The following is a 17,065-nucleotide window of genomic DNA, read 5'->3' as shown; positions in this document are numbered from 1 at the left end:
TTGGGGTTTCGGCCATCTGCTCGCGGCTCAGGCACCTGTGCCTCACCTGGGGACAGGCAGGTGCCAAAGGTGGGCTGGGTGACACACCTTGAGTGTGGCAGAGGTGGGCTGGGTGACACACCCTGAGTGTGCCAAAGGTGGGCTGGGTGACACACCCTGAGTGTGCCAAAGGTGGGCTTGGTGACACACCCTGAGTGTGCCAAAGGTGGGCTGGGTGACACACCCTGAGTGTGCCAGAGGTGGGCTGGGTGACACACCCTGAGTGTGCCAAAGGTGGGCTTGGTGACACACCCTGAGTGTGCCAAAGGTGGGCTGGGTGACACACCCTGAGTGTGCCAAAGGTGGGCTGGGTGACACACCCTGAGTGTGGCAGAGGTGGGCTGGGTGACACACCCTGAGGTGACACACCCTGAGCGTGCCAGAGGTGGGCTGGGTGACACACCCTGAGTGTGCCAAAGGTGGGCTGGGTGACACACCCTGAGGTGACACACCCTGAGTGTGCCAGAGGTGGGCTGGGTGACACACCCTGAGCGTGGCAGAGGTGGGCTGGGTGACACACCCTGAGTGTGCCATAGGTGGGCTGGGTGACACACCCTGAGTGTGCCAGAGGTGGGCTGGGTGACACGTCCTGAGTGTGCCAAAGGTGGGCTGGGTGACACACCCTGAGCGTGGCAGAGGTGGGCTGGGTGACACAACCTGAGTGTGCTAAAGGTGGGCTGGGTGACACACCCTGAGTGTGCCAAAGGTGGGCTTGGTGACACACCCTGAGTGTGCCAAAGGTGGGCTGGGTGACACACCCTGAGTGTGCCAGAGGTGGGCTGGGTGACACGTCCTGAGTGTGCCAAAGGTGGGCTGGGTGACACACCCTGAGTGTGGCAGAGGTGGGCTGGGTGACACAACCTGAGTGTGCTAAAGGTGGGCTGGGTGACACACCCTGAGGTGACACACCCTGAGTGTGCCAAAGGTGGGCTGGGTGACACACCCTGAGTGTGCCAAAGGTGGGCTGGGTGACACACCCTGAGTGTGCCAAAGGTGGGCTTGGTGACACACCCTGAGTGTGGCAGAGGTGGGCTGGGTGACACACCCTGAGCGTGCCAAAGGTGGGCTTGGTGACACACCCTGAGCGTGCCAAAGGTGGGCTGGGTGACACGTTCTGAGCGTGGCAAAGGTTTGATTCATACCGTGGGGGTTTGGAGCATCACAATCACGATCTGGTGATGTCTGTTTGGAACAAAAGGCTTTTCTTCTCCCGCTTATGTGTGGGGGGAAGAAGATTGAGGATGTGTCTCTCGTGTTAAACGCCCCGATTCTGTGGGGCTGGGAAGCTCAGCTACACTCGTGTTTCCCACATAACTTGGGAATGCTTGTGTTTTATTCCAGCTATAACTGTTTTGCAGAGGGAGAGAGCATTTTCACTATCCCCCACAGATTTGGGAAAGTTTATGGCACAAAAGCAAAGTGGATTTCACTGGAGTGCGCAAATGTGTTCCCAGTCTTCATTAACCAAATGGAGAAATGCCTGTAGAATTAAGACTAAGTGATCAATCCTGGGAGCACTGAGGAAAATTTTGGCATTTGGGTCGAGGGGTGAAGTGCCCAAGTCAAAGCCCTTTCCTTTCAGATACAAGGCTGGTGGCAGGACCTTATCTCTAGTGGTTGCAAAGGAGAAGACTTAAACATTCAAAATTTTCTGTACTTTGAGGCAGCACAAATGCCTGGAAAACAGAAATGTTCATGGAAGCTTTAAAGCTGTTGGAGAGTCACAGTACCAGCAATACCTGGGCTGGCCGACACAGAAGATATACAGATATGTAGATAAATACATATCAGATGAAGGAATAGCACCTGGGGGTGGAGGAGAATCCTGAAGAGAAATGTGTTCAGCAGAGTTAAATGTGCTCTAAAGGACTTGAGGAATAAAAAAAGCATATTAAATGATTCCAGCCTGTCAGGAGTTCAGGGTTTAACACTCCAATAGTGTGAGAGGGAAGCTCAAGAAATACTGAATGTATTCTGGATTTGCTGAAAAGCCAGATGACACAGTCATTGTATGACCTGTTCTTCCATCCCCACAGTAAATAGAGATTGAACAGCTGATCTAAAGGTTGGCATTTAAAAATCAGCATATGACTTTTGATTTCTAAGGCTGCAGCTGAGGCAGTCTGTACATTGCAGTGTGAGTGACTTTCTTCCAGCCCCAGAAGGTGCTTTGCACCAGGCAGGAAACTGCAGGCCAGCCAGCCAAGATTTCCAGGCAAAACAATGGGGAGGCAGCAGTAGCTCTTCTAAAATCTGGATTCAAAGGACATGTTTTTGTGTGTATGAAGACTTTTGAAGTCAAAGTTGTCCATTATCTGAAGATATGGTTATGTGTGAGGGCTGTAGGAGTTGAAGTAAGGACCAGCTGGGGGAAAACCAGCTGTTTAGCAGATGCCACATTAATGGTTGAACTCTTTCCTTCCTCTCCAGCCAGTAAGTGCAACCTCCAGTTCCTGCCAGCAGTGGTTTCCACCACACGTGCAGAAGCCTTTTTTCCTGATGGAAAACAGCTCCCCAGCACTCGGGGCCGGGGTTTTCCCTGCTCCTTTACATGTGTCTTCCTCTGAAGTTGGCAGCTTCTCTTTCCTGTCTGAAGGACAAGGCAGAGGGGATGTGGCCGTGTTGTATTTCAAAGGAATCAGCGTGGTGGAGTCGTGTTCTGACACTACAAAACACAATTACCTCCTTATCATTGCTGCCCCACAGCAAATAACTTTAATTGGTCTCAGCCTGTCATGGTAAGATGTTGAGAGTTCGTTATTTAACTTTTAAATTTATGTCATTTTCCTGCTATCCCTCTTTCTTTGGGGAGAAAAAGGTCAGCAAGGCACATACCTTATTGCTGCCTTCTTCGTTCTAGTGCTGCTTTGGCCATGTTGGAGGTTTGTTACCCAAATTAATCCTGGGTTTTCCCAAAGGGAAGAGCTTCCTCTCTGCTTCCCACTGCTGACTTTGTGACTTCCCTGGAGAGCCGCTGGCGGCTGGAGCTGGCAGTCGGTCCTGGCAGCACACTGCTCTCGTTAAAAAGGCCAGATTGCAGCTTAATCAAACATCTTTCCAAACTGCATCAGGGAAATCCAAAGGCTCTGCTTTGGAGAATTGAAATGAGGAATGTGCTCTTAAACTGCTGACATAGTGTTGTTACCGAAGCCAAAGCAGATCTTTAATGTGTTCAAAGCAGGAGACACTGGTTTCCCTTTTTGGAACAAAAAGAGGAAATTCCTTCATGTGCAGGATATGTTAAAGAAATGCTATAGCTGAGGGACTCAGATATTGTCTCTTTCTGTTACTTCCTCAAAAATGATGAATTAGAAATGTGTGTGTATTTGTGTGTTTCACGTCTGGCCTCACTCTCTGCCTTAGGCAGAGTTGTCTCCTCTCCTTTTCCTTTTTGGTTCGGTTCAGCAAAGCCTTAACTGTTTCCAGTTGTTTTTCCCATTCATTAGTTGTTCCGTAGAGCCCCTCAATGACTCCGATATTTAACTCCAGTTATGGTATAATTTTATCTCAGTGTGTGTAGAGCCTTTGTTGCCGTGATACGATCGGACTGATGAGATTATGGAGCGTATTGGCTGCTGAAAGGATGGGTGATGTGAGTTGTAGGTGATCCTTCTGTTGTGGCTTTGGCTTCTCCTTTTTGTGGTGTTGTGGTTCATTTGTTAAGATAAGAAATAAAGGATATGAAACCGGCAGCAATTTGGCTTGAGACAAGTGAGATTCTTAATTATAGCTCCCTAATGCAGCCTTTTGTTTTGTGGGACTTCCACTGAATAAAAATGCTTTGGATTCGACTTTGCAGCTCTGTTAGGAAGCTGCAACTCCTGTGTTCCACAGTTTCGTGTTGAAGGAGTGCCTGGTTGCAGCTCTCCCTGTGATATTCCGTGGACTCTCAGATGCAGGAGGATTTAATCCCACATCTGTCAGGAGGCAGCTTTGTGGAACAGGGCTTACACAGGGGGTGGTTTGCATCTCTCAGTTCATCTTCAGCCACTGAAGTCTTGCTAACCTAATTATGGATCCCAAACATCCCCAAGAGGAGGGATCTGCCCCTCTGCCTCTTGCTGCTATGTGTTCAGGAGTGAAAGTTGTCCCAGGATCAAACAGTTTCTGGCCAGAACTTCCCACATAATATTTCAAGAGGGGAGGAAAAAAAAAAAAAAAAAGAAGCCAGAGTGAGTCAGGGATGAGATCAGAGGAGAGCAGGTGTCCTGGGGAGGCGAGGCAGTGAACTGCACAGATGAGGATCTCCAACCAACCGAGCTTGGCTGCTGTAGATGGGTAAAATTATCCTCATCCTTACTTTCTTGGAAGCCTTTAATCTTATTTTTTTTATTTTTAATTCTTCCTTACAAATGTGGAGGGTGGTGCAGGAAGCGAATATCCAAGTGAATCATCATGGCTCTTCTCCCGGGCCGCAGAGCGAAGGGTTAACTGGCTCTGCCTCGCTCAGAGCAAGAGCTGGATGGAGCCAGGGTTTCTGCTGGGACTAAACCATTTCCTACCATGCTGTAGCTCTTCTGGCATCGTGTTCAGCGTGTGCACCGGGGGTTTTACATGTGTGCAGTGCAGATGTTAGCAAGGCTGCAGCGGTCCCCTAATTAAACAGTGCTGGGCATAAGCTGTCTTCCGAAGAAGAAGCTCGGCAGCACGACTGAGAAGAGGCAATGATATATAAAATGTGACTTACCATGCTGAGGGACATCTGCTCCTCCTTCACGAGGATTCAGCTCCCTGTGGTGATGAAGGCGTGATGTGAGCTTGTGTTGGTGCTGGAGGAACTCGCTGCATCCTCGAGTCAGGGTGAGGACGCTCGGCTCCGGCCGCCTTCTGCCACTGACAGGAAGCGGCAACATCCGTATTTTTTTTTAAAAAATAACAACTTTTCCTGTGTTAAATAGGAAGCTGAAGTGACTTTATTTGTTGAGCTTCACAGCAAGTGAGTGCTGTGAGAATACAGCAAGACAAAGAGCCCCCAGGCCTTTGCATATGTTTCTGCTGTGCCGTTGTCTCCAAGGAAGAGCATGACTCAGTTACGCTGGCTCGGAATATTCCGAAGCAGATTATTCCTCTTGTAGCAGAAGGGCTTGGCGCTGCTCTCTGTTGGAAATGCCCTTTTTTTCCTAGGCAACAAACTGACAGCAAATTGTTTCGACTTCCCCGTGGCTGTTCTATTCCCACAATGTCCCCTGAAACAGGACAGGCACGAAGAGGTTTGGGGCCGCAAAGACCCAGTCCTGCCACGCTCCCGTTGGCACGGCGCTGAACTGGCAATCAGGCAGCAAGGGCGGTGATTTCCCCGCCTGTCTGTCTCACCTCTGAGATGTGTGGCCAAGTGCCAGACCAGCTGTGCTTTCCAGGCAGCTTCCAGCTTTTTTTTCCTCCCGGGTAGGTGAGCCTGGCCTTGAAGAGACAAGCGCACGTGTGTTTGTGCCTCAGTGCTCGGAAGCAGCAGTTTGTTATCAGCCTCCTTGGAGGAGGGAGGGAACATTGATCCTCTGGAGGTGAAGCTACGTGGCCTGCGAGCCCTTGGAAGGGAAAATGCCATCACTGGTGCTGGGACAACTCCAGCACTTGACTTAAAATGTTGGCTTTGGGCCTGACGATGCCTGCACAGATTGTGTTGGGGAAGGGTAGGCATCTACCTTGTTTCCATGGTTTTTTCTGGATTTGCACCTGCTGTGGTGAGTGTTCCCTGTGGTGCAGCTGATGAGAGCTTTCCAGGAGTGCTTCTGGAGTGCTGTCCTTCTCCTTGTCCATCCTCACCACAGGGAGGATGTCGCTGAGAGAGCCAGAAACCTCAGCCAGCACAGGGATCCTGCACTGGGACAGGTCTTGGATGAGAGCTCAGGAGATCCAGGAACACCAAGAGAACCTTTGGTCCTGCTGGGATCTGCCTTCTTCCGTGGGCTCACGTTCAGTGCTGTGGGGTGCCTGGTGATGTTTGTATTAAACCCACGTGGCTGAGTTTGGGAATTACAGATCCAGTGAAGGTGGAGGGTGTGAGAAATAGAGGGGGTTATGGCAGTGAGGAATGCAAAGCCTGAAAAAAAAAAAAAAAAAGGCTCCAACTGAATGGTAAAATCATGGAATGCTTTGGGTTGGAAGGAACAGACACATTCCACTGGGACACCTTCCCCAAGCCCCATCCAGCCTTGAACACTTGAACAATGCTGGTGACTGGAGCTGCCCAGATCGTGTGCCCTGGGCAGTCTGACCTTTCCCAAATGCAGGAGGTGATGCCTTCCTTCCTTTTCCCTCTTTTGGTGAATGAAGGTGCGTCCCGTCTCCGAAGCTCTGTGTCCTTGGTATTTATTTTTTTGCCCGCATATGGAACTCACTGCAGCCACTTACATGTTGCATCTTTCATGCTCTCTTACACTGACACGTGATGTATGAACAGCATGAATGACAGAATAAGGATAATTTTTGCTGATTTAAGTCACTCCTGCCTTCACATGTTCTGCTGTGTTCTGTCATCAAAGGTGCAAAAATACTTGCTAAAATTGCAGTATCTGGGCAGGGTAGAAAGCAGCATCCAAACCCCCCTCAGCCATTTAGGAGAAAGCCCTTGGTAAGTCCAGAGAAGGCTTTGGAGCCAGGCAGTGAGCCAGTTAGGGAATCTCAGGCTGTTTCAGTGCAAGGCCATAAAAAGTGTGTGCTGTCTGGAAAGCAGAACATCTGCCAAACTGGCTAATGAGAGCCAGACTGGGGGAGCTCCGAGGCAAATGGAAGAGCTGCCCTGTAGGGTTGGTTTATAACTCTTAGAATTTGTAGGAGGTTAATCGTTTGTTGGATTTTTTTTTTTTTTTAAATATATTATTTATTGAAAGAAGTGCAGACACCAAACCCCATGGAATTCCAGAGTGACTTCAGTTTGATATATAATAGCTGGCTGGGAAGGGTGATTTATCCCAGCCTCCTGTGGATGTTTTTTGTCCCTTATTCCCCTCTCAGCTCTGCCCTGGTGATCCCCCATAGCTGCATGAGCTCCTCTGAAAGAGGAGTTTGTCTGCTCTCAGCCCATGGAGAGTTTTTCCTTCCCCTAAGCAGGGAATTTGTTTTGCGGAGGGAGAGGTTTGGGCTCTGGAAAGTTTATGCTCCTTCTCTTTCTTCCTTGGTTGTTTCTTTTTGTTTGTTTTTTGTTTTTGTTTTGTTTTTTATTGTAATGATGACATATGGAAACTATTTACACAGGAGCATGCTCCGCTGCACTGAATGGAGATGCTGGAGTCCCGGCAGTCTCGTTCCGGATGCCTTGTGTAAGCAGCCAGCTGGTTTTGCTTTTCCTTTTTGGTTTTTGGTTTTTTTTGTTTTTTTTTTTTTTTCTTTTTCTCCCCTCCCTCCCTGCCTCTCTTTTCAGGGAACGACTGGGATAAGTTACACAAGTGTAAGGAAGGAAACTTTGCCACCTGTGACCGGCTCCGTTCCCTTCCTTTGGCGCGCCCCTTGCGCTGCGAACTTCACGAAATACCTGTTTACTTTATTTTTTTCCTCCCCTTGTGCTGGAGCTTCCTCGCCGTGCCTGCTCAGCACTTTTGCCTCCCCTCCCGTTAGCTCATCGTGCTCGCCTGGCGAGCGAGTCGTGCTAAATGCCAGAACCCCCGAGCGCAGCACACGCGTCCCCGCTCCGCCAGCGCGCTTGTGCCCGGCGCCTCCTCGTCCTGCGGCTCAGCCTGACAAAACCTCGCCCTGGGAAACACCCGGGGAAGGGATCGCGCTGAGGTCTGAGCCTCCTTCCTCAGAGGGGAGGGGAGAAGCCGTGCGGCTGTGCCGGCGGCGGAGCGGAGCCTCCGGCGCGGAGCTTTCCCCTGAGGAGGCTGCGGGAGCGGGGCTCGGCGCTGGGGAGGCAGGAGGAGCCGCGGCGGTGCCCGCCTGCCGCCGCCGGCCATGCAGTGGAGAGAGCCGCCTGCCATCTACTTCCAGGACCCCGGGAGCCCCGCGGAGAGATCCTCCTATCTCGTTGAGCTCCATGCTGATGGTAAACGCCGTCGGGGATGTGGTGCGGCACGAGCGGAGCCGAGCTTGCATTAGTCTGTGTCATTGTTATCAAGGGAGCAGCTGAGGAAATTAGCTCGCTGGAGGGCTGCCAAAGCGCGCAGTCAGAGGGCTGCTCTTCAGATTTATTATTATTTTTTATTATTATTTATGACCCAGATGATGCTGTTGCCTCAGGGATGCTAAGATCGACCTTCTGGTACCTGATGGGGAAGGAGCTGATCCACAAAATGCAGCTCCCCACCGGAACACTTGGGTGCATTTTCTGTTGTCCGTGCCCGGTTTAGACAGCAGGGAAGCATCTTGGTTTCTAGAGCTGTTTTTCAGTTCTGATTTGCATCTCTGAGTGCTGTTTTGTGTTTGCAACCTCGGTTTCGGAGCTGGGACGGCTCTTCTGTTTTCAGCTTCTCTGGGGAGCACTGAGCAGGGTCCTGTCCTGGGTTTTTGCTGGGGTGTGTCTTTTCCTAGTGCCAATCCTCTCCAGGGAGGTTAATTTTTGCAAAGGAGCTGCTTCAGGGTTAAAGGTGATTGTGGCATCTTTTGGCAGGGTCCGGTGTGTAGGTGTTTAGATTAATGCTACAAACCTTTGCTGTTTTGGCCACAGTGTGTTTTGATCCTCTTAAATTTTGTATATTCTGTCAGGTAAAGTCCAGGTGCTGATGAAGATATGCTCCTCCTGTAACTGTTAAGCATCAAATGTGAAAAGGTTTTGCTCTCAGGCTGCAGTTTGAAAGAGTCTGGTCTTTTTTAGAGACATCCCCAGCGAAAGCTTTATAAATAATAACATTTAAGAACTTTTTAGAGCTTGCAATATAACGCTTCTGATTTTTGCATATGGCTGTCATCTTAGTTAAAAAGCAGACAAACCAGAAGGCTGCCATTCCAGCTCAGTGGATAAATAAAAACTCCATCATTCAGGGGGTTTTTTTGTTGGTTTTTTTTTTCAAGAGCTGTGCTAAATCAAGGGGTGTGGGGGAGGAAACCGGCCTCATTCAAACATTTGTCCAGATTTTGAGTGGTATTTTAAGGGTGTGGGGGAAGCGAGGAAGAGAAACAGGCTTCGTGCTGCAGAATGCTCGGCAACCTGAGCGTGCAATCTGGATGGTCTTCACAAACCCCAGAGAAATGTTATCTTAATTTGATTTGGGGGTGGAAGAGGCAGCTGTGGCTGTGCACTGGTGAAGGGGTTCTGATTTCTTCCCACTCCCTGCCTCTGCCAGGAGCACACGGTGCCTTTTCTCTTGGCGGGTGTGGAGTTTTTGGCATGGACTCCCTCTCCACTCCAGAGGGTGTTCTGGAGAGACTGAATCAGTAATTCATCGAGGATTATTTTGTCACAGCAAATCTTCAGCAGGCTGTCATGAGAGGGGAAGAGAACCTCGTGGTGCTTTTTGCCCACTCTCAGATAACAACTTGGAGCACAGGGAGAGCGAGCTGCCACGCCACGGCTCCTGGGCTCATAAAGCAAGGGGGGAAATCAGCACTGCTGTGCTGGCAAGCTCAATTTCACATGTACCCACTTTGGGAACATGAGGCACTGGAGGAGGGAAGTCTCTTCTGAAAGCAGGAACAACCATGTGATGTGGGAAATGTTTGAAACCCTGGAGAACTGAGAGTGTGGCTAGCTCCACCACAGGCCCTAAGCAAGTCTCACTGCTGTGGGTTCTCTGCTCTCTTTGTCAAACATAATATAAAACCCCCAGACCCAGAAGAAGAAACCAAGTGACATTCACTTTTGGTACAGTAATTGTCTTCTTGCTTAGTGTTCATCTGTCTTCATAGCACTGAGGCTGCAGAATGCGAAAATGGCAATTATTTTGGGGTTTACAGGCATGCCGTGTATAACTCTCCCATGGGAAGGGCACTGTGGATGTGTAGCTCTGCTTGGGAGTTGCTTCTTTTGCAATTGAATCGTCTTGGGGTTTTTTTTTAAAACAAAACCTTTATTTACAAAATCTGGTTGAAATGTTCAGTATGGCGTTGTTCTATAGTTCTTCGCTGGTGAGAAGGACAGGCGCTCAGAAAGTTCAGAATTAATGTGGAGTGGGAACAGAAAATTCATCTTGCAGTTTGTTTGCATCAGAGGGGTGTCAGTACTCGGCAGCACTGTGAAGATGTGTTATTTAGTGACTCTGAAGTGCTGTGAGAAATGGGGCTTTCCACTCCAAGTGCTGACAGCGTCTCTCCTCACACTGGTGCCCCGTGGCAGTGCTGTGTCCATCCTTCCATGGCCTCTGCTCCAAGGACATGAGCAAAAGCTTCTTGCTCCTTCAGCAAACCCTCTTTCCTTCACTGGGCTGGGCATCCTGGGAGGCTGGTGGCTGTTTCCTGCCTGGTTCTAGTTTCTGATGCTGATAGCAAGCTTCAGGCATGACAGCACACACCTCTGAGCCAGGAGAGCTGCTTGCAGTGTTGAATAGGAAGCTGTCTCTTTTGATGATCTGCCGGGAGCATTCCCGTGTGGAAGCGCTGGCTTTGAGTGCCTCTTTAAAGCTCCTACCTGCCAAAAAAAGTCCATTTGTCAGTGTACAAGCTGCCACTTCCCCAGCTACTCTGCCTGTGTGTGTGCTCCCAGAGCCTCCTGCTCCATCCCAGCTTCCCTGATGGTCGGTCCCTGTTTCTCTGATGCAGATGGAGGCAGCTATGACGTTGTCAACGACGCCTCCAGCCCCGCGGCCAGGGAGTGCTGCGCCCAGCAGAGCTCTGCCCGGCACAACTGGGAGATGAACTACCAAGAGGCAGCCATCTACCTCCAGGTGAGCCCTGCTGGGTCGGGGGGAGGATGCTCTGCAGGAGCTATGGTGGCTCTTGGCCATGGGAAACAAAACATCTTCCATTCTGGGGCTGAAAATTCGGTGCTTTGCCAAGGATCCTGCTTCAGGAGTGGAGGCACCTCCAGATAGGCTTTGGAAGTCACGTGGAGCGACTGAACAACACAATACCCACCCTCTCCCAAGGACTGTGCCGTTCGGAGGTTCAGCACGTGCACAGTTCTGCCACCTTGGCGTGGAGGTTTTTGTAGCCGGTCACAGATTGTCATTTCATCTCTACAGTCGCCCCAGGGGAATGGTCAGTGCTCTGCTGGGATGAGCCCAGTTCTGCAAGGGCAGGTCCCAGTCCTGCCTTGGCCGTGGGTGGGTGTCAGTCAAGTGCTGCAGGTCATGTGAGGTCTTGATTTCTACAGGATTAAAGGATGCTGGGATTAGGATCAGCCCAGAAGTGAGCAAAATTTATAATATTTAAAACAATGAAGAATCAAACCCCACTCATGTCTCAGTTACCAGGACCACCATCCTTACTGCAGCAAAGGGTTTGCGTTTTTAAGCTTGCTGTACATCTGGTGTGAGGAACTAGCCACCAAAACGGAGCTTCTCCCAGAGCTGGCCAGTCTGAAGTGGTTGCTGGTTCCATTACTGTCCATCCTTCCTTCTCTTCGTTCCCTTTAAAAGCTCGGGGATGGTTTTTGTTTAAGCCACTGCAAGGTGACAGAAACCATTTGTTCTTCCCTGCTCCTGACCCCACAGGACTCAGAATTCTCACTTCTCAGATGTTTTAAAACAGTGTAGGCCGGACCTTGACAACACTTGAGCTCCGCGGTGTGCTGGAGCAGCCCTGACAATGGCAGGGTGGCTCCAGCCTCCCCCCCAGGCTTTTGTTTCAACTCCTGATTATTGGAGCAGCCCTGCAAAGGTCATTGAGCTGCTGCAGCTCTGATGGTAATGGGCACAGCAGGCCTGGCCCTCCGGATGGGGATGATTGCTGCTGCTGCCTTCACCAGTGGCCACGATGACAGTCCTTGAAATGAGGGGGAATCACTCGAAGAGAGTCCTGTGAGCAGTGGCTGCAGGCAAGGGTCAGGTCTGGGTAAGAGGGCTCTGCTCTCCAGCCACGCTTGGAATTGCCTGGCTCCCGAGAGGCAGCGTTTGGGCTGTTTGTCATTCTGCAGGTGTGTTCTGCCAGGCGTGGATGGGAAGGACCCTGCTGATCTCAGCCTGAGCTCTTTGCAGGGCTGGCTGTGTCCTGCTCCAGTCCTGCTCTCTGACCCGGCCGTGTTTGTTCTGAAACCCAGCGTGAGCTGGAGCGAGTGAGAAGCGTTGGGACCCCTCTCCTGAGCGAGTCTGGAGAATGCTTCCCTTCCTAAAGGAGAGCTCCCTGACCTCGTTATCCATCTGCAATCACAGCTATTCTGCTTTGATAGTAATAGCTTGACTGTCCTTGCAGTAATTGCCTGCCTGCAAAGATGTTAATTTAAATAAAACCTCGCCACTTCTTGTGCATCCATGTGGCCCTGCTGGGGAAAAGGGATCTCTTATGACAGTTCCCAAGAGGCAGCAAGTTTCCTGTGAGTGACAAAAGCTCCCTTGCCAAAACTGTTGACTCGAGAAAGAGAAGAAGCTGTTGGGTGGTTCTGCATGAAAACCCTCTAAAATCTCCCCGAACTAAGTTTCATCCTAGGGGTAAAAATAGTCACGATGTAGCCGTTTGAAAATCAGTTGTAGGCAAAGTGTTAAGATGGAGTATCTGACCTTTTAATGTTAATTAAGCTTTCCAGTTAAGAGGGAATGACAGATCAGCATAGAGGCTTGTTAATTTTTCATGGAGTTTGTCTTACATTCCTGAAGCAGAAAACACTGTGTGTGCTCCAGTGTTTTCTCCAAGACATTTTGCAAGGCCAAGATAAGGAGGAACAACTGTCAACCAGGTGCCCTGGAGCTTATCTGGGTGTTTTCGTGTTCTGTCCCGGGGAAGTTTAATCAAATAAGTCTGTAAACATGTGGAAGTAGTTGCAAGTAAATGAAGTGCTGTGTTTATGTTGGGATGTTGGCTGAAGTCTCTTTGCCTGCCTTTATAAACTCTCCCAGCTCTCTCCCTCGTCGTGAAAAGGCTCAGGAGTTTCTGAAGCAGGAGTTTGTGGATAATAAAGAGTTTCATTACTGAAATGTGGTTATGAACAGAAGGGGATGTCCCGTGTGCGTCGAGTCCATTCCTCAATAAACACGTCAACAACAGGCTGTAAATGGCAATTGTCTGTTGGGAGCTGTATCCAATCCCTACAAAAGTCTGCATTCTTCACTCTTTTATAGTACTGAGTCACTAATTCTGAGTCTTTATTCCTGCTGCCCTAGGAAGGAGAAAATAATGACAAGTTCTTCACTCACCCCAAAAATGCCAAAGCACTCGCTGCCTACCTCTTTGCACACAACCACCTTTTCTACCTGATGGAGCTGAGCACGGCCCTGCTGCTCCTGCTGCTGTCCCTCTGCGAGGCTCCAGCGGTCCCCATGCTCCGTCTGGGCATCTTTGTAAGTACCTGCGGCTACGTGGGAAAGTCTGCAGGAAAATGATGGCCACACAGAGAGGAAGGAGGAGGCAGTAAGAGGAAAAAAATCCACCTGGCTTGTTCTGTAGCTGGTTGATAGCAGAGAGGCCAGACAGCGAAATCTGATCTAGGCAGAACACAATGAAAGTGACACTCGTTTCGTGTTACCGATTCGTGCAGTTCTTCATTTTCTAACAGAAATGGGGTTTTTTTTCCATTTTCATGAGATGAATCAGCAATTTGTATGCTTTAATGGGGTGGCTTCAAAGTTGTTGTCAGGGCTGGTCCCATTACCCCAACACCACCGCTGGTTCCTGGAGCAGAGATCAGGACCCTCCCTGTGATTGTCCAGAATGTCTGATACAAGAGAAAACCCTTCTCTTTATGAAATCTCTCTGCCCAGCAGCTCTCCTTCCTGTGTTTCACTAAAAAAATTACACTCTCCATCTTTTTTCAAAGTGTTTCTGCCCAAGTTGTTGACGTCTTGGCCTTTTGTTTTGAATGCATCAGTAAGTTTTTTTCTGTGTTGCTCAAGCTGAGAAGGGATATGGATTTCAGGGAATTCTGGCCTGGTACTGCTTAGAGGAAAGTTGCACAGGCTCTAATAAAAACTAGAAATTTTTGAAAACAGCGCTATGTTAGCTGTAAAAAGAGTGGCTTGGGGTTGTCCTGCATGCCACAGGGTGATGCTCAGACTGCTGTCAAGCCCACCTGCTCCTCGAAAAAGGAGGGGCAGGAGCGTGGCCTGTGCTGTGCTGCCGTTCTCACCAAACCCGTGCTGTGGCAGGTCCACGCAACCCTGGAGCTGTTTGCGTTAATCGTGGTCGTCTTTGAGCTCTCCATGAAGATGAGGTGGCTGGGCTTCCAAACCTTCATCAGGCACAAAAGGACTATGGTCAAGGTGAGTTGTCTGCCTGATTGTCAGGGTTTCTCCTTTAGCACCTCCAAGACCCAAAGAGCCAGATGAAATATCGGCCTGCGCTGCAGCAGGGATGACAGAGCCTCTGTGTCCCAGCTGCCAGATGATTCATGCGAGATCCCTGAACTCTCAGGGACACCTCCCACCCTTCAAATGTCCGAATAAACGGGTGGTCAGCCGGAGCTTTGCCTCTGATTCCCCCCTTTCTTGCAGACGTGCGTGCTGTTCGTGCAGTTCATCGAGGCCATCGTGGTGCTGGTGCGCCAGACCTCGCACGTGCGCATCACCCGCGCCCTGCGCTGCATCTTCCTCGTCGACTGTCGCTACTGTGGGGCTGTCAGAAGGTGATGCTGGGCTGCCTGGGGGCTCTGCCCTCATTCCTGGGGCTGGGCTGGAGGGAAGGCACTCAGATCCTGCAGGCATCCCAGGAGAATCAGTGTCTTTCACGGGCGTTAGTGTTGGAGGCGGTTCCGTTGTGACCTAAGCGTGGATGTGCTGATGGTTCACAGGGCTTGGGTGTATGAAGCGCCTCGGAGAGCAGCACGGGGGTGTGGCTGCATTGGCTCTGCTCCTTGGCTTGCCTGGAGACTGCATAGTGAATCAGGGCTGGTCTCTAGTCTGGAGAAGGAGAGTTGACAGCGTGACATTAGTGTTGTTTGCAGTACCTGAGAGCTGACTGCAAAGGACAGATGGGTAGCTTGGAAATGATCTTGATTTAGCAAGCTTTCTACTTTTAATCCTTGGAGGGAGTGGGAAGAAAGCCCTCAAGTGTGGGGTGGTGGTGGTGGGTATTTTTTCCTTTCCCCTGACAACCTGGAGGAGTAAATGTGCAAATTTTAGTTTATTAATGTTTTCTTATTTTTCAGAAATCTGCGACAGATCTTCCAGTCCCTCCCACCATTTATTGACATCCTTCTCCTCCTGCTTTTCTTCATGGTGATTTTTGCTATTCTGGGTGAGTTGTATTTATGGATGGAGAAGCGATGCTCTTAACCAGTGATTGTCCAAAAGCAGTGTGAACAGCCTGGATGAATATAAAGCTGATTAGGTTCAAAGTGTTGCCAGGATCTTCCCTTTATCCCATTTCATCTGCAGTCAGCCAGAAGGCAGAGCTAAAACATCCAAAAAATCTGAAAGCTGGGTGTTTGATTTTGAGACAAAAGTCCTTTTGACCTCTTCCAGAGCACAGTCAGTGGTGTGTGTTTTCAAGCCCTGCTTCCACCAGCTCTTCCCCAACACTGGCAGTTTAATCTGCATCCCCACAACTGCGTGTGTCTGGAGTGTACCTGCTGCACTCCAAACCACTCCCAGGAAGTTTATTTTCCAAAAGGAGCAGTGAAACGCCAATGACACCTATTGGCAAATCTCTGTGGAGAAAGTCTTCCAGACACTCCCATCTTCAGGGTGTCAGAGAGGATTTACTGTTCGTGGGCCCTTCCCTTTGGGAACTGCTCCACTGCTCGACATTGAACTGACTTTATTTTTGTTTCTTCTTTCTCCTTCCTTTCCTCCTCTATTTTCTTTGCTGCCTCTTTAGGTTTTTACTTGTTTTCTCCTAACCACTCGGATCCAGTGAGTACCTTGATTCTTTCGTTAAGAACCCAACATTACAGAGCAGTCACAGTTGATTCCGTGTGAGACCAAAGGGGCTGCCTGGCAGTGTCACCCTGCTTTACCCTCTGCCGGGGAGGAAGGCTGTGGAGGGAACTTCCTCCCAGGCAGGATGTCCCAAAGGGAACATTCTCAGAGTTGTTCCTTGTTCTTGATGCCTTCATTCAGCCAAAAGAGCCACCTGCCACTGTTCCCAGGGAGGAGGTGTCTGGGGCAAAGCTTGGCCACTTCCACTGCTGTGGTCAGAGTCCAGCAGCCGCTGGTTCCTGCTGCTGCCAGGCTGTGGCTGGCTGGGAGAAAGTACTTGTAAAAATGTGCTTTTGGTTTAACCTTTCACTCAGCATTTCTTTAAAAAGGCCCAGTGCCTGAAGTACTTTTCCCTAGGGAAGGCATCAGGAGATTGTGGGAGTGCCACATCCAAAGGGGTGGGGGGGACTGGTTGTTTCTTTGAACAAAATGTCCCTATGGATTCCTGCTGGCATTTTGTCATGGGAATTTTTTTTCTTTCAGTACTTCAATACCTTAGAGAACAGTCTGGTGAATCTCTTTGTGCTTTTGACCACTTCAAAGTAAGTTCATGCTCTTCTGTCTCAGTCTGTCCCTTTGTCCCAAAGGAGTCTGGCAGAGCCATGAGTTTATCTGCAGACATGCTCTGGCTCCAAATGGGTCACCCCTTTCCTCTGTCTGAGAGAGAGAGAGAGATGTCCAGGGTCAGCCTGCATGGGAAGAATTGGTATTTCATTTTACTTTAGGACACTGTGACCTCAGCTGCAGAGTTATCTCTCAGGACTCAGACATCTTCATCACTGTGAGGCCAATAAGGGGAGAAAGAGCTTTGTTAGGCCTTGGTCCAAGAAGGGAAAATTTGTGTTTGTGCTCCTTTGTCAGCCAACAGCTCGCTGTTGAGAAGGAACTTCCTATTCCTGTGCTGCAGTTCACCTGTCTGCTAGGAAATTGGGATAACAGCAGTGAGTAAATATTGATCTGCTGTCAGGGAGAGCCCTGAGGATTAAGAAATTAGCAAAGGATGGAATAAATCTGAGGTTGTAACACCTGCACCGAGGCTGTACTGCTGTTGTTAAGTATCGAAGCACAGCCCTTAACCACTTCACAAATCCCATTTGGTGTTTGGGGTGCACGAGGGGTGTGCTTGCCATGCTTATTTTTTTTTCCACGAGTTT

At 49.8% G+C, this 17,065-nt stretch overlaps 1 protein-coding gene across 3 annotated transcripts in view; it reads left to right on the top strand.

The window, feature by feature from the left end:
• The window catches only part of TPCN1 (two pore segment channel 1), a 42,056-nt gene that overhangs the window by 8,252 nt on the left and 16,739 nt on the right, over positions 1-17,065 (top strand). For 2 of the 3 annotated variants that reach the window (XM_040080723.2, XM_040080725.2), the window contains 7 exons: positions 10,666-10,790; positions 13,161-13,337; positions 14,142-14,255; positions 14,487-14,617; positions 15,140-15,228; positions 15,811-15,845; positions 16,395-16,453. In XM_040080723.2, coding sequence (XP_039936657.1) covers positions 10,666-10,790; positions 13,161-13,337; positions 14,142-14,255; positions 14,487-14,617; positions 15,140-15,228; positions 15,811-15,845; positions 16,395-16,453 — 730 coding nt within the window. Of the gene's footprint in view, positions 1-7,554; positions 8,018-10,665; positions 10,791-13,160; positions 13,338-14,141; positions 14,256-14,486; positions 14,618-15,139; positions 15,229-15,810; positions 15,846-16,394; positions 16,454-17,065 lie in introns of those variants that run through there. The other variant, XM_040080724.2, reaches the window with a different exon arrangement.

This window comes from Hirundo rustica, chromosome 17 (assembly GCF_015227805.2).
Source record: "Hirundo rustica isolate bHirRus1 chromosome 17, bHirRus1.pri.v3, whole genome shotgun sequence".
Lineage (NCBI taxonomy): Eukaryota > Metazoa > Chordata > Aves > Passeriformes > Hirundinidae > Hirundo > Hirundo rustica.
This window is presented reverse-complemented; position numbering and strand designations above follow the sequence as displayed.